General features: G+C 44.2%; 1 protein-coding gene across 2 annotated transcripts in view; it reads left to right on the forward strand.

Moving 5' to 3' along the window:
- Window positions 1–17,305, forward strand: part of LOC129832224 (sodium/calcium exchanger 2-like) — a 98,961-nt gene that overhangs the window by 49,802 nt on the left and 31,854 nt on the right. The window contains exons 1-2 of one of the 2 annotated variants that reach the window (XM_055896120.1): window positions 669–777; window positions 13,000–13,479. In XM_055896120.1, the coding sequence (XP_055752095.1) occupies window positions 13,096–13,479 (384 nt within the window). In that variant the 5' untranslated portion in view covers window positions 669–777; window positions 13,000–13,095. Of the gene's footprint in view, window positions 1–668; window positions 778–12,999; window positions 13,480–17,305 lie in introns of those variants that run through there. The other variant, XM_055896119.1, reaches the window with a different exon arrangement.

Here is a 17,305-nt window from a genome sequence, read left to right on the forward strand (position 1 = left end):
GCTCCGGACCTCATAGGGTAAGAGTTGAATACCGCTGTCATACAGTATTATCAGCAAGTCCTCTATTTAGTCCCCATGTGCCTCAGTACTGAACACATACTGTCCCTACCCACTCCTAGCCTGGGAGAGCTGTTAGACACTGGTCTGGGCAGGAGGCCATTGTAAATGCAGTATTTGCGCAGAGTTGTGCTTATTTCTGGTTGAGCTTTGATTGGTTCTCGCAAACCTTTTTGTCTTTTGTGGCGGGCTGAGACCTCGCGTTGTTTGAATTTGAAAATCCAACAGTTGTATTGGAAAGGGGCGGCGCTCTGAGGCTGTGTGTGGTTTGAGTGAGAATTAAAAGACACAGAGGAGAACCAATCAAAAAGCACGGCTCCTTCATTATCGACGCATCATGCCGACAACATCAACATAGCCTTTCCAGACTCTGAAGTCAGGAGGACTTTGAGTTAGGCGTTAGCCAGACTAACACACTCCAAACTTTTCTCCCTAATCTGATTATTCCTTATCTGGTGTTTACTGTATAGTCATTTTGACAACCCCCTACTCTCTTCAGTGTCTGTGACATCATGTACCTCGGAGACCAAGATCAGGAAGTGATGTTACCATGACATTAACCTCCAGCCCCTGGGTAATGGACCTTCCATCAGCCGTGAAGTACTTCCTGTCTGGAGGATGGATCTCAGACAGTGCTCCGTCAGGCAGGGTTCTGAGGGCAAAGTAGATCATTGGGTGTTTGCATTTGGAACGAACCAATCAGTCCTGTTTGTTTGACAGGTAAGAGAGGATGAACACGCTGTGCCTCCTCACACGGCAATTGCCATGTTCAGCCTGGCCTCGCTGTTTTCTGTTTGCTGTGTGTGTGTGTGTGTGTGTTCTCTGTGTGCTTGCTTTTGTGAATGTGTTAGAAAGTGTGTGAGTGCATTAGACTGTTTGTGTGTGTTTTAAGAGACACAACACCAGTTGAAAAACACAGCATTCCCTGGGCTACCCCACATTTCTCTCTCCCCTCGCTTTCTCTCATTCTCTCTCAAGAGGCAACACACACAGTACTTCGGCAACAACAACCAGCTGCCTCACAACAGCATATAAGGCACACGCACACACACACACCTCCCCCCTCTCCCCCCCCACACACACACACACACACACACACACACACACCTCCCCCCTCTCTCCCCCCACACACACACACACGCACACACACACACCTCCCCCCTCTCCCCCCACACACACACACACACACACACACACACACACACACACACACACACACACACACACACTAAATTAAGATTAAGGTCATGCAGTTTCCAAATAATCAAATCAAATCAAATGTTATTGGTCACATAGACATGGTTAGCAGATGTTAATGCAAGTGTAGAGAAATGCTTGTGCTTCTGGTTCAAGTAATCTAACAATTCCACAACAACTACCTAAAACACACCAATCTATATGGGTGAATGAGAATATGTACATATAAATATATGAATGAGCGATGACAGAGCGGCATAGGCAAGATGCAGTAGATGGTATAGAACAGTATATACATATGAGATGAGTAATGTAGGATATGTAAACATTATTAAAGTGACTAGTGATCCATTTATTAAAGTGGCCAATGATTTAAAGTCAGTATGTTGGCAGCAACCTCTCTGTGTTAGTGATGGCTGTTTAACAGTCTGATGGCCTTGAGATAGAAACTGTTTTTCAGTCTCTCGGTCCCCGCTTTGATGGACCTATACTGACCTCGCCTTCTGGATGATAGCGGGGTGAACAGGCAGTGGCTCTGGTGGTTATTGTCCTTGATGATCTTTTTGGTTCTTCCTGTGACATCGGGTGCTGTAGGTGTCCTGGAGGGCAGGTAGTTTTCCCCCGGTGATGCACTGTGCAGACCGCACTACCCTCTGGAGAGACCTGCGGTTGTGGGCGGTGCAGTTGCCGTACCAGGCGGTGATACAGCCCAACAGGATGCTCTCAATTTGCATCCTTGGCGAACGTCTCTATGTACACAGGAGATACAACGTCAGGTTGACTCTGAGAAAGATGTGAGTCTGTTGAAATTCCAAGGATCCTGTACTGTACAGTACTTGAGGGGAGATTTGAGCCAACAGCATCAATCACAGTAACAGCTGTATGACTATTAAGGGTATTTGTTCCATATGAACCGTAGTTGGGGCTTTATTTGGCATTTAGTTCACATTATTAATATTCATGGGCACTGGTGACAAATAGACCCAATCTGTAATGGACAATGATTAACCATTTAATGTCACCAGTAATGGGGTTGACGTGATGAAGATGAATTGGTTGAGCGTGACAGCTGATGCCCCCACTCCTGTGCTGAGATGAGTGGTGTGTTTATGGTTGTGACAAGGCCTTGACGAGATGAGGGGAACACTGATGAGGTGTCTGAGGTTACATTAGTCTAACTAGTCTGTAAAGTACAATCTTAGAAAGAATTGTGCTATCTAGAATCAAAAAGGGTTATTTGCTGTCCCCATAGGAGAACCCTTTGAAGAACCCTTTTTGGTTCCAGGTATAACCCTTTCCACAGAGGGTTCTACATGGAACCATAAAGGGTTCTCCTATGGGGACAGCTGAATAATCCTTTTGGAACCCTTTTTTCTATGAGTGTAGAACCGCAGAACAGTAGAAACTGTGTAGGAGGAGACATTTATCTCTTGCTACCTCGCTACCTCTCTTTCTCTCATCTGATATGTTTATCCAGCTCCTTGTTCTTCCTGGCTGTCATCTATCTCTGTACCTTTCTGTCTCTCCATTTCTATTGACCTTTGTCTATCTCCAATGTACCTTCCTCCCTTCCCTCCCTCGCTTTGCATCCTTCTTCCGCTCTCTCTCCTCCCCCACTTCAACCTCCCCCTCACCCCTCCTCCCCCCTCTCTCTCTCCATCTCTACCCTCTCACCCCCTCTCTCTCCATCTCTACCCTCTCTCCCCTCCCTCAACCTCTCTTCTTATATCTCTCCCTCCCTCTCTCTTTCCCACTCTGTACATCTCCCTCCCTCCACCTATTCTGACTAAGCAGGGTGAGGGTTGTGTTCAGACAGGCGTGTGTCAATTGGAGGAGACGGGTGCGTCCGTTACTCATCTCGGGCCATTTCCCTCTCCTCGCTGAGGGTCCCGACCACGGGGGGGGAGGGATACCATCATCCACATCTGACACTGTTCCCTCACCATCACGCTCACCCACACCCCCCCCCCCCCTCCCCTGCTGCTTACCCAGATGTCTCTGTGTTGCCCACTAACAGGTGACATTTTGTAATGGACTGACACATCAGAGGAGGCTGGTGGGAGAAGCTACAGGAGCTCTGGCTCATTGTAATGGTTTGAATAGAATCAATGTATAAATCATTGTAAATAAGTATTTGTTCTTAATGTTCTTAACTGACTTGCCTAGTTAAATAAAAATAAACGTGGAATGCAGTCAAACTTTTTGTTTCCATGTGTTTGATATGTTTGGTACCATTCCATTGATTCCATTCCAGCCATTACAATGAGCCCGTCCTCCTTTAAGCACCTCCCATCAGCCTCCTTTGTCACACATAAAGGTGCTATAAGGACAGTGTGGATTCTTCAAAGAAAGAGAATGCAAGCTGTATCATTAGTACTGCATAGTCTCTGGTAGTCTCTGGCTGCATAGTCTCTGGTAGTCTCTGGCTGCATAGTCTCTGGTAGTCTCTGGCTGCATAGTCTCTGGTAGTCTCTGGCTGCATAGTCTCTGGTAGTCTCTGGCTGCATAGTCTCTGGTAGTCTCTGGCTGCATAGTCTCTGGTAGTCTCTGGCTGCATAGTCTCTGGTAGTCTCTGGCTGCATAGTCTCTGGTAGTCTCTGGCTGCATAGTCTCTGGTAGTCTCTGGCTGCATAGTCTCTGGTAGTCTCTGGCTGCATAGTCTCTGGTAGTCTCTGGCTGCATAGTCTCTGGCAGACAGATATAACAGTAGAAATGCTCCATTAATAAAGAATTGAGATCAGCTTTGACTTTCCCCTTTGATTGTTCTGAGCAATCAGCTTTGATTGATGATGACATTTCAAGCCTCTGCGAAAGCAGACAGATCCCAATTAGGAAAATGAGTGAAAGGACCCTAATCAGATAGACACTTATCAAACTGAGTGCTTTGCACTTCTGATCTGGTTTGATTAGGGAATCAAACTCTCATCAATCAACCTCTTTAATCTTCTTTTGGGTTTTTTTCCCAGAGAGAACAAATGGGCCATTAGAAAATTAGATGCCCCACAAAAAGCAGGTGAGGGATGGCATGAGGGTTTGGTAAGGACGTCTGAAGGGCACCTGGCATAGACAGAGCTGTCAACAGAGACTTGTTTCTGGGTGGGTAGAGTCTAAACCAGCTCAGCGAGGCAGACTAAAAAGGGCCACGGACAACAGAAATAGATTAGTGAAGCACCCTGGGGACGAGGCGCCCTCTTTGGAAGGCTGTTTGGCGGGCATCTCCACCTAGGGGGGGGGGTTAGAAGCTTGTTCAATGGTAGGAGTGCTCCACAGGGATCTATCTCTGTGTCGTCAGTGGAATGCTCTTTGAGATGAGCTTTTTTCCTCCAAGTACAAAGTAAGTCAAGCAAAGGTGTTTCTGGTAGGCAGCATAGTGGTAATGGATTCCTCAGTGAGAGCCTGTCATTCACTCTGTTGTTATTGATATCTAGGATCGATTTCCCGTTTAGAATGTCTTAGGAGGCAAGATGGCCTGCCACTAGTCACCTGCATTCAAGAGGCATCGCACATTATTTGAACCTTGCTAATGAGAATAGCATTACAGAGTTACAGGTTACTCCTGACCGCATGGCCTCAACATCAATATCCCGTTAAATCTTGAATATGAGCTAATATTATTGCTTCGAGCATGACATAACTAAACGTAATATGATGTATTGATGTACAGCATCGTATTAAACATACATTATCGCCGATCACAGTGTATAGTCATGCAATTGGTTACAGAGGCATCCACCCTCCCATCAGTCAGGCAGGGCTCTGTGCTGAGCCAAAATGGACACGGTCTTGTGTATCCTGTTGGGGTTTTGCCAGCACCAGCAAGCCTGAAGTAGTCCCAGGAAGAGAAGGAGCGGGGGAGAAATGCGCCAGACCTGCCCTTTGGTTAAATACATGTGTACATACATCCTGTTAATAATGAAGCTTACTGTAGTCTCAAGTGGCACCCTACTCTCTATAGAGCAATACCTTTGACTAGAGTGCCCTGGGTCCTGGTCAAAAGTAGTGCACTACATAGGGAATAGGGTGCTGTTTGGAACGCATAGTCATTATTTCCTGGATACTGTGTGTCAGATGAGTTGGATAATGATGCATGAATATGCATGATCTGTTTTTACTTTACAGCTACTTGATCATTTGAAAATAGATTTTCTAAAAATGTCCAACAAAGAAATATGTCAGTGGCTTGGCTATATCACTAGAGATAGAAGAGGAATTCACAGTCACTGTACGCTAGATAGGAGGAGGATAGATGTGATTCTATCTCTTTGTGCTTTCACGTCTGTCACACTGACTAAAGTGGCCTGGACAGCATAGTCTAGCAGAACAGGTCTCCCTGAGTTTGACGCAAAGTTTGGAAGTCGAAGCTTGTGTGTTGACAAAGCTACGCTACCACTCCTTCAGGTATGCAACTCATCTCAAACTACTTGCCTAATTCAACTGCAGCTAGCGATTCCGTGTCTGACACCTGCCAGGCCGGTAATGGCTGCTCAACCTTTCAGAAAGGCTAACTCGGATAGAGACTGAACTCAACCAAGCGTATAAGGGCTTTTTCACTTATAAAACTCTCACTGAGTTCACCAACATGCATTTGTATGACTCTTTTCAAGACACAGGTTTTTAAAATAATAAGGTAAACAGGTAGAATAGTCCCCTATTATTATTATTATTATTATTATTATTATTATTATTATTATTATTATTATCATCATCACAAGCAATATGATAAGCAGATAAATCAAGATACGTTCAGCGCCCTTCTCCAACACCTTGTTAGGCTACCAATGCACAGCTTTTGGTCTATTGTAATTGTATGAGAAGCACAGCTTTTGATAACAAGAAAATGTGGTCTGGCTTCTATTACAATATAAATAGTTTTTAAATGGCGAAAGAAAAGTCTTCATCCAGAATTTAGATCTATCAGTAAGGTAACCTTAAAGAATCCTTTTAGATCTTACCTTCAAACTTAACAGTAAAAACAAAGTATAATAAGAAATAATAATTATCTCTAACTAAAAAGCCACAGCAATGCTTCAGCAGACAACAGGTCCAGTGACCAAGGCAGGAATGAGCTTACGGTACAGAGTGATCTAAAGATCCTTATATACCTTACAGCTTCATTTACATTTGTACATTTGAATCTTTTAGCAGACACTCTTATCCAGAGCGACTTACAGTGCATTCATCTTCAGATAGCTGGGTGGGACAACCACAAATCACAGGCATAGTATGTATACTTTTCCTCAGTACCGAAGCTATCAGCGAAGTCAGAGCTCGTGTTTGTTCAAGTTAGTTCAAATACATTCCTTCCATAACATGCATATTCTTACCCAACCTTAAATGAAGCAACCTTATACATTCTTACAACAACATCCATTTCTCTGTACCCCATCTAAGCTCAGGCCCCCCCCCCCCCCCCCCCCCCATACACATGCTATAGTCGCTAACTCCTTTATAAACCTTTTTTTTTTTTTATAGCTGACACTATCTATCGCCCAACTATAATCGGGTACCATTGACCCAAGGCTGGGCACATACTCTAACTCTATGTGTCCGTGGGTGTGCACAATCTCAGGGTGCTGCCTGGTGCATGCAAGCATAACCAGAGTGGTTTCTCTTTCAGTCTATGCCTAAATATGGACTTCCCTTTCCTAGGGTCATCCCAGTCCAGACCAATGACTTATCCTAATCATCCATATTACTTCAATTATACATTTTCGTTCTAATTCAATCAAGTCTGTCCGAATTCACTTCTTCTTATGCGTCTCTGTGTAGCCTGGCGAAAGCAAACCCAGCACAAGACACAAACTAATTTGGGGTTGTTTATTCTGTCGAAGCTTACATTTCAAATAATATAATGTGGAAGGGAAATCACTGCATGGTGAAGTCCCCATAAAGTAAAGTTCTGTCACCTGTTAGTAACGTGCATAAAAACAATCTGTACAAAGTGAAATGCATAAACTGTTTTCTTTTCTGTTGTCATTTTTACTCCCTTTTTCTCCCCAATTTCATAATTACGATCTCATCGCTGCAACTCCCCAACGGGCTCGGGAGAAGCAGTGGCTCTGCTTTCAGAGCCAAAGAAAATACAAAGACCACAACGTTCACAGTTAGAATGGACTTTCTAACGTCAAATGTCTGAGTGCAAGATGTCCATCAACAAAATGACATCTTGCATGAAAACCCCAAATACATTTTGTCATAAAACAATATGAATACACACAAACACACTGTCCACGTGATACCCTAACCCCACATGGAACAGTAGATCCTCATCTTACCCATACTGCACTGGGGGAAATGACATATCAACATATACATTACAATTAAAAAATGAAACAAAATAGAACACCTAAAGCTTTATATGAAATATAATGTCATTCTGATAATTACTCGCGCTTCAAACAATCTTAACAACTCCACAACGTGGTTCTGAGAACACTGGTATTCAGCTAGCAAGAAGCTAACATCCCCATGTCAATCTGAAAGTATCAACAGGCTAACATGACCATCTGGCATAAATATTACAAAACACTGCAGATTATGCAAAATATGATATATTCCGGTACGAGTGTAAAATAAAACGTTTTATTTAACGTTGGACCCACGAGGGATTCTTCTTCTATGGTATATCGCACAATTTAATGTGCATTCCGCCCCCTACTGTGCAGGATGGAAACAGGATTCCTAAAAAAGGAACAAAATACCAAAACAACTACTAAACTACTGATGGTTCTAACTTGAAATATCCTTATTCATGTTACTGAGGGAGAGAGGGGAATGCAGAGTTTACATCCTGTCAGAATATGTTATTGTTAGATATTAGGTCTCCTATGGAGAGGAGAAGGACCACAGTCTGGTTTCAGCTGTTGGGTTGTAATTTGCTACACCAGAAATTAATGGTTATCTGTAGGAGGAATGTATATGGTGGGGTCAATGGAGGTTGGATATGAGCCAGGGGCTTGGAATATTACTAAGTAAGGGAAAATTCAATCACATGGTTGCGGTCACTGATAAGGGTGGATTAGTGAGGATTGTGGACCGAGGTCAGGTTAGGTCACATGAAGGGAGAAGGAACAGTTTATTACCTGTATCACTTAACTTCCTGCCTAGCAACAGATATGTATTGGCTGTCCTGATGTGTAAGGGGGAGACACAGCATAAGAGGAAGTTATAAATAGATGTGCTTGTGTAAATATGTCTTTGTCTTATGCAGCTGTGTGACCCAGTGGGTGAATAAACTTGGTTTGAGCTTTACTAGTCGTCCGCAAGTTTTTACTCGGTTTAGTTAGAACCAAACAAAACCAGAAAAATAAATGAAATCAAAACCTTTTATTTTTAAAAATTAAATAAAACAGATCTGATCCCTACACAGGCTCAAGGGGAACCAGGGAGGGCAGGTCTTCTGGCGGCAGTGCCCCTTACAAGTCTTCAGATGTAAAATCCTTAAGTCCCAAAAACTTTTCAGCCACAATAATGTCCAGTTTCTTAGATTTCTTTGAGACTTGTGCCGTACAGTTTATAAATGTGAAAATGAACGCCATAAAATCTATCTTTTTAACACACAGGGTATATTTTGCCTGGCAGAAAACATTTACTACAGGCTGTGGTGCATCCACTACCATCTCTTCACTAGCATCACTTGTTTTCTCAATTATTTTAATCACTTCCACATAGGAGATTTGATTGACTGCTCTAACTTTTGCCACCTCAATCTCCTTCACCTTTACAGGACACTCCAGGACCTCAGGATAATGATCCTCACCACATTTGCAACACCGCCATCCTTCTACACACCGTTCTTCAGTATACTCTGTTTATCTGCACACACTTGAAACATGGCCAAATCCTTTACAATTCTTACACTGCGGTGGTGTTTTTACGAAAGCTCTTACAGCGTATCTTAACCAAGCTTCACATGCGTAGGTATTTCCTCTTTATCAAAAAACAACAGGACCGACAAACGTTCTTATTTTTCTCCATTCACCCAGTGGGTCAGACGCCGGCCACCAATCACACCAGGAATTCTCTTCAGGGATTCAACCTGAGCATCCATGACTCCTTTGATTGGTGCTCTACTCCGAAGTTCAACACTTCTGTTGTCCCGGATTCTGCTATCTTCCTCTGGTCTTCAGAAATAAAATGCATCAAAATAAGACCACTCCTGGTCACTCTGACAGGCTCCACTTTTCCCAGCTCATACTTCACCATTTTCCACACCTGAAATGGTTCTCCCACATATGCATCATTACTCAACAAACGGATCCCAACCAGAAGCGATACATTATCATTCATACAAGTATCCTCCACTCCAATTTGAGACCATTTCCTTTTTGTTCCAGTTTTTGATACGGCTGTAGTCCCGTTCAGAACATTCACCAACTTTGCTCTAAGCGCTGCTTGATTCCAACTGTTCATCCACTTCCTCCATTTTCCTCTCGTCACATGATGGATTACAACAGCTCTCCAGTGTAATTGCTTTCTCTCACTCTTACACATTGTGGAGGCGCAATCCCATAAACGCTTGCACACATTATTTACAGCTCTCTTAAAGGGACAGTGCTATTAAGCGGATACAAATGAATACAGCTATGTGCTTTTACCACCTGGCTACATCTGGATTCAATGTTCATTGTCAATGGCCAATGTCCATTCGTGTGTGTGTGTGTGTGTGTGTGTGTGTTCATGCGTGTGTGTGTATGGCAACGGTCAGCCTGTGGTCATTGTGATTTAGCTGTGGTATGTGAGTGCGGTTCAGCAGTTTTGCTGAGGCAGCTATACATACCCCAGGCCCCCAGTCGCCACCAGTCCCAGCCTAGCCAAACAGGCTGCTTGGAGAGCCCTTCCCCACAATACCCAGCCCCACAGGACACTAGTGGGCACATCCATGGAAGGCAGTATACTCTCTGTTTCCTCCTCTCTTCTTCTTCTCTCTCTCCTTCCTCTCTTCTCTCTCTCCTTCATCTCCTCTCTCTCCTTCCTTTCTTCTTCTCTCCCCGTTCCATCTGTGATAGATCACTCTCCCAAATGTTCACCAGGTCGCCATGGAAACACTCTGGCCGTGCTGAGAATATCTATTAACACACTCATCATGACATGACTACCCCACTCTCTTTCATTTTTACTCTTTCTTTCTCATCTCTCTCTGTTTTTCTCACTCCCTTCCTCTCATCCTCTTTCTTGTCCTCTCTCGCTCTGCTCTTCTGTCTCTCCCTCTCTCTCCGTGTTCACTCTCTCTACATTAATTTTACGCTTCTCCTTGTCCATCATGCTGAGTATCAGCAACCCTCCTCTCATGGACACATCCCCCCTCCTCAACCATCCTCTTCATCACATATCCCATTTAAACATCTCTTCAGATTCCTTTTTTCTCTTTTTGTCCTGCAGCATCCCTCCATGTCGTCCCCCAGCCTCGGAATGGCTCTGGTTGACAGGTCACAGACGAACACAACACAAACACTATACATTTGAAATAGAGAATGCATCCCAAATGGCAGCATATTCCCTATATAGTGCACTTCTTTTCACCAGAGCCCTATGGGCCCTGGTCAAAAGTAGTGGACTTTATATGAAATAGGGTGCCATTTGAGAGACATCAAGAGTGCTGCTCTCTGAACAGTGCAGACCCAGTGTAAGCAGCCATCCTACCCTTCTTCCCCCAGTGCCCCCCTCTATTCTCCTGCTTGGTATTCAGGTGTGGTGCTGGAGGTGCAGTCTGGTAGAGTGCAGTATGGAAATGGAACTACATTAGCCCTCCATCATTAGACATTCATCTATAAGCAAACACACCGAGCCAGACTGGACTGTCCGTCTGAGGGGACAGAGAGACAGAACACGACTGCACACTGGAGGTGTGTGTGTGTGTATTTGGGACAAAATTGTGTGTGTGTGTGCGTGCGAGTGTGTGTTTTTAAGTGAGTGTGTATGTGTACGCGCGCATGGATGGGAAATATCTTATATTGTTGTTAAGACCAATTACATGGAAGCCCAGACTGAGTCTAACCTGAAACTCTGCAGTAGCAGCAATGCATTGTGTATAACCTGAGGTATTCCTATTGCAAAAGCATCAGATGTTGGTTTTGTGGGTAGCCTCTCAATATAACATTCTTGACATAGGGATACTCAATCCTACTCATCGTTGCCTGGTGCATGGTGAGTAATACTGTATATAGACAAGTGTATTGAGATGGATATGCTTTCAAGGGCCTTCAGCTGCTCTATAATGTTAAAGCTGGACTGACAACGTGAGAGACAGAGATAAAGAAGGTGATAGAGAGAGAAAAAGAGGAGTGTGAGAGAAAGAGAGAGATAACGAGAGCCAGAGAAAGATAAAGAGAGAGGTCGTGTGTGTGAACAGACGTCTACACCCCAGGCTACCCTCAGTAGGTCTCACATTGTGCCTGTAATCTGCTTAACTAGCTCTCTGCTCTACACATTCTCTGTTGCAGATGGTGCTCACACAAACTACACACACTGCACCCAGAAACTACACACACTGTATGTGTCCACAATCAGACCCAGAGAGCAGGAACACAATACAGATACAATGTACTGTAAATAACACCTGGTGAAAGAATGGTTGAATAGCAGGCACTGTATACACATAAATGCCCTCACAAACTGGATACGTGAGTGTGTGTACAGGCCTAAAGTTGTATGTATCTGTTCAACAGTTATACTCACTAGGCCTTTATCCCAAATGAAATGGCACCCTATTCCCTGAGGTCCCTGATCAAAAGTAGTGCACTATATAAGAAATAGGATGCCATTTGGGACTCAACCTGGTAGAATAAACAAGCAAACCAACTAACTTTGTGTACATACTGCTTCAAAAACACACTGCCAGTCAGCCATGGACCCTGACCCACTTTTACAGTGAGAGAGAGAGTGTGTTAGAGTTTCTGAGTGTCTTGCTGCTCAGTGTTCGGGCTCTCAGGATCATTGTGTTCTCGACCGGGGGAACAGGTCTTTGTGGAAGCCTGGTACATTGTCACAAAGCCAGTTGGAACAGCGCTGTCACTGTCATCACAGAAACCACCATGAACTATCTCTCCCATCCAAACCCCAGCCTTCTCTCGCTCTCCAGGGCCAACATTCTCCCTCCGCTTTGGGCTTTAATGAGCCTATTCAGAGCCATGTGTTCTATTCAGACAGCTCCCCCCCCCATCTTTCTCTCTCTGTCTCTCTCCATCTCTGTTTCTCTCACGCTCTCTCTCTCTCTCTCTCTCTCTCTCTCCATCTCTCTCTGTCTCTCTTTTTCTCTCTCTCTCTCTCTCTTTCTCTCTCTCTCTCTCTCTCTCTCTCTCTCTCTCTCTCTCTCTCTCTTCATCTCTCTCTCTCTCTCTCTCTCTCTCTCTCTCTCTCTCTCTCTCTCTCTCCCTCTGTCTCTCTCTCCTGTCAATAGAAAGCAGAGAGCATGTACGCCAATGTGGGCGCCTCCAAGTTGAATAGCCGTGAAAGGTTTATATTCATGATTCAGGGGCATGACGTTAACATTTACTATTCAAGTGCATGTTGACATTTTTGTTCTCATATTGCAGTTGGAAACCTTCAATAATAGCTCATGATTCAGTTATCAAATGTGAAACATTTTTATTTAGCTATTATATTTTGAGGCAGAGGGTTTATTTATCTCGTACTCCATACAGGCCAATGAAAAGTATGTTTGCTGCTGGCTCCACCCAACATCTAATCAAGTATTGTTCTCTCTCTCTTCTCTCTACTGTTCTATCCATCTCTCTCTCCTCCTAGGTGAGCTAGTCCTACCCCTCCCAGCCACGCCCGGCATCTTCTCCCCGTCTCTCTCTTCGTCCGCCTCATCCATCTCTTCCCCCGGCATTCTACGCCATGGCACTCCTCTCCACCTCTCTCTCTGCCTCTCTCCCCTTCCTTCTCTTTCTCCTCCTCCCCCTTCCTTCGCCCTGCATCCTGGAGTCTCTACGAGGAGGAGGAGAGGAAGAGAACCGCTCCATCTCCACCATGTCCTATCCCTCCATGTCTCCGGAGTTTCGGAGCAACAGCAGCACGGGGCTGGGCGGCAGTTCAAAGTGCTCGCAGCCGGTGGTGTGCAGGCCGGGCACCATGCTGCCTGTGTGGAAGCCCCTGAGCCCCGGGCTGGGCGACCAGGTGGCCAGGGCTGTGGTCTACTTCACCTGCCTCATGTACATGTTCCTGGGAGTGTCCATCATCGCAGACCGCTTCATGGCCTCTATCGAGGTCATAACCTCACAGGTTGGTGCTGTGTGACAGATTGATCCATATGATAGTTGTTAAAGCATTGTACTAGGGATGTCGTCTCATTCACCACATAATGAAAATGGCATAGAAATAGAATGAAGAGATTATATTTTTCCAGAGAGAGCTTTCCCACTCTTAGACCCAGTGGTTGGCTCTCTTCTCTCACCTCTCCCTAGACTACATTAACTGTCACTCAAACACAGTGAACATCGAAACCCTCTATAATAAAGGCATTGTAAAACTCGCCTCCGCAGGGGTGATAGACATAACAGTTTTTATCTCCAGGAATGCCGCCTTACTTCTCGGTGTTACCACAGACAGCTCAAATGCACGTGTTATTTCTATGTTTGGGTTTTCACATTTCCTGTAGTGACTGACTTTGGGGCCATATGGAATTCCAATATTTCAATATTTCTCTGCTGACTCAATAAACTGAAATAGATTCTACCCTTGGGTTGGAACCGGTTCAGAGAACCGAACCGTAAACCGGGAAATAAATGAACATTTTCAAGAAACAGAACCGGGAATGAAAGTGATACAGTTCCGCAGCGGAACCATTATTTTAAAAGCATGGGAACTGGTTAATTAATAGAGTTATTTTATGTTCTGTTTTTCTAGTCCCACAAAAAGACGCAACAAAGCAGCTATGCAAAGCACTCACTCTGTCACTCAGAAACCGTGTCCAGTGTCTGCCTGCAAGCTGAAAATCTTTGCCAGTGTGTGTGGGTGTAAGCTACCTGCGCTTCCCCCTCCGAAGCATCGGCTACTGTAGCCTACCGACGTTACAAGCGTGATTCAGTAGATAGGGAGAGAGCGTGTGGACGACGGAGAGAAACAACATGGTGCAGTTTGAGGCCATGTGGCGGAGAGCAATGCTGGGGATGTGATCAGGTGGTTCTGGGTGTGTGTTATGTAGTGGAGGGTTGTGTGATGTCGTTTGTATGTGTACGTTTTGTATTGTTCATTTTTTTAAAGACGATAGGGGGAGTTTTTTTATTAGAGAATAATAGATTTTCAATGCTAGTTAAAAAAGGAACAGAAAGGAGCGATATAAACAGGTCGTTTTTTAAGTTCGAACCGGTTCAGAACTTTATTTAGCTGGTCGGAACAGTGGAGCGAGATGAAAAATATGGCGGTTCTGTTCAGAACCAAACGATTGGAAAATAATATGAGACTTAGTGTATTGAATTATTGGTTCCATCTGATTTAAAGCTTCAGATAATTGGTCCAAACTCTTTGACATTGTTATAAATTGTATTTCTCTGCTGACAAGAGATGGTGTTTTCAACAAACTGAAATAGATTCTAGCCCTGGAATCGATTCAATAATCAATTACCCGGGCTGCAAAATATTTTTTTCATAAGTCATTAATCCATTTCAGTTCATTGTTGGGCCATCGAACACCATTGTGAATTTACTAGTTACAGTTGAAGTCGGAAGTTCACATACACTAAGGTTGGAGTCATTAAAACTCATTTTTCAACCACTCCAAAAATTCTTGTTAAACTATAGTTTTGGCAAGTCGGTTAGGACATCTACTTTGTGCGTGACACAAGTCATTTTCCCAACAATTGTTTACAGACAAATTATTTAACTTATAATTCACTGTATCACAATTCCAGTGGGTCAGAGTTTACATACACTAAGTTGACTGTGCCTTTAAACAGCTTTGAAAATTCCAGAAAATTATTTTATGGCTTTAGAAGCTTCTGGTGGGCTAATTGACATCATTTGAGTCAATTGGAGGTGTACTGGTGGATGTATTTCAAGGCCTACCTTTAAACTCAGTGCCTCTTTGCTTGACATCATGGGAAAATCAAAAGAAATCAGCCAAGACCTCATAAAATAATTGTAGGCCTCCACAAGTCTGGTTCAACCTTGGGAGCAATTTCCAAACGCCTGAAGGTACCACATTCATCTGTACAAACAATAGTACGCAACAACAGCGTTGTCACAAGGACCTTGTGAAGATGCTGGAGGAAACGGGTACAAAAGTATCTATATCCACAGTAAAACGAGTCCTATATCGACATAACCTGAAAGGCCGCTTAGCAAGGAAGAAGCCACTGCTCCAAAACCGCCATAAAAAAGCCAGACTACGGTTTGCAACTGCACATGGGGTCAAAGATTGTACTTTTTGGAGAATTGTCTTCTGGTCTGATGAAACAAAGATATAGAACTGTTTGGCCATAATGACCATCGTTATGTTTGGAGGAAAAAGGGAGAGGCTTGCAAGCCGAAGAACACCATCCCAACCGTGAAGCACGGGGTGGCAGCATCATGTTGTGGGGGTGCTTTGCTGCAGGAGGGACTGGTGCACTTCACAAAATAGATGGCATTATGAGGGAGGAAAAATATGTGGACATATTGAGGCAACATCTCAAGACATCAGTCAGGAAGTTAAAGCTTGGTTGCAAATGGGTCTTCCAAATGGACAATGACCCCAAGCATACTTCCAAAGTTGTGGCAAAATGGCTTAAGGACAAGAAAGTCGAGGTATTGGAGTGGCCATCACAAAGCCCCGACCTCAATCCTGTAGAAAATGTGTGGGCAGAACTGAAAAAGTGTGTGTGAGCAAGGAGGCCTACAAACCTGACACCAGCTCTGCCAGAGAGACACCAGCTCTGTCAGGAGGAATGGGCCAAAATTCACCCAACTTATTGTGTGAAGCTTGTGGAAGACTACCCGAAACGTTTGACCCAAGTTCAACAATTTAAAGGCAATGCTACCAAATACTAATTGAGTGTATGTAAACTTCTGACCAACTGGAAATGTGATGAAAGAAATAAAAGCTGAAATAAATCATTCTCTCTACTACTATTATTCTGACATTTCACATTCTTAAAATAAAGTGATGATCCTAACTGACCTAAATCAAGGAATTGTTACTAGGATTAAATGTCAGGATTTGTGAACAACTGAGTTTAGATGTATTTGGCTAAGGTGTATGTAAACTTCCGACTTCAACTGTATCTGTTTGTAATATTGTCCTCTTTATAGCCAACCATGCGTTCAACATCATTGTTCATGATTGGAATAGCATAGATTCCTTTCTTTTACAATGTTCTCTCTGACCGAGCAAATTACACACAATTGTTTTCATAAGTTCATAATGCAAGCATCTACTAGGATAGTAATTACCAGAAGTGCATCCATTATGAAGGATTCAGGCCACCCCAGTGGCTTAATTGGAGTGTATTATAACAGGGAGGATTTTCCAGTGTATGTCCTGAGGTTGTGCAAGCCTAAGCACACTATGAGATTGTCTGGATCTTATGCTGGCGGCAAGGAGCACAGGTCTGGCTCTCTCTGGCAAGGAGCACAGGTCTGGCTCTCTCTGGCAAGGAGCACAGGCCTGGCTCTCTCTGGCAAGGAGCACAGGCCTGGCTCTCTCTGGCAAGGAGCACAGGTCTGGCTCTCTCTGGCAAGGAGCACAGGTCTGGCTCTCTCTGGCAAGGAGCACAGGTCTGGCTCTCTGGCAAGGAGCACAGGTCTGGCTCTCTCTGGCAAGGAGCACAGGTCTGGCTCTCTCTGGCAAGGAGCACAGGTCTGGCTCTCTCTGGCAAGGAGCACAGGCCTGGCTCTCTCTGGCAAGGAGCACAGGCCTGGCTCTCTCTGGCAAGGAGCACAGGCCCTCTCAGTAATACATTTCAACTCTGTATCTGACATGGAACAGGTGTCTTCTGTTTTTTAAGCCCATAACCATGTGTGTGAGGTGTATACTTTTGTTTCAAGTAGATTTGTTTAAGACTACCAAGAAACACTCTGTGTGACCCTGATTTAGCCCACTTCAGTAAAATGAACCAACCCTACATCTCAA

The sequence above is a fragment of the Salvelinus fontinalis genome, chromosome 33 (genome assembly GCF_029448725.1).
Source record: "Salvelinus fontinalis isolate EN_2023a chromosome 33, ASM2944872v1, whole genome shotgun sequence".
Taxonomy (NCBI): Eukaryota; Metazoa; Chordata; class Actinopteri; order Salmoniformes; family Salmonidae; genus Salvelinus; species Salvelinus fontinalis.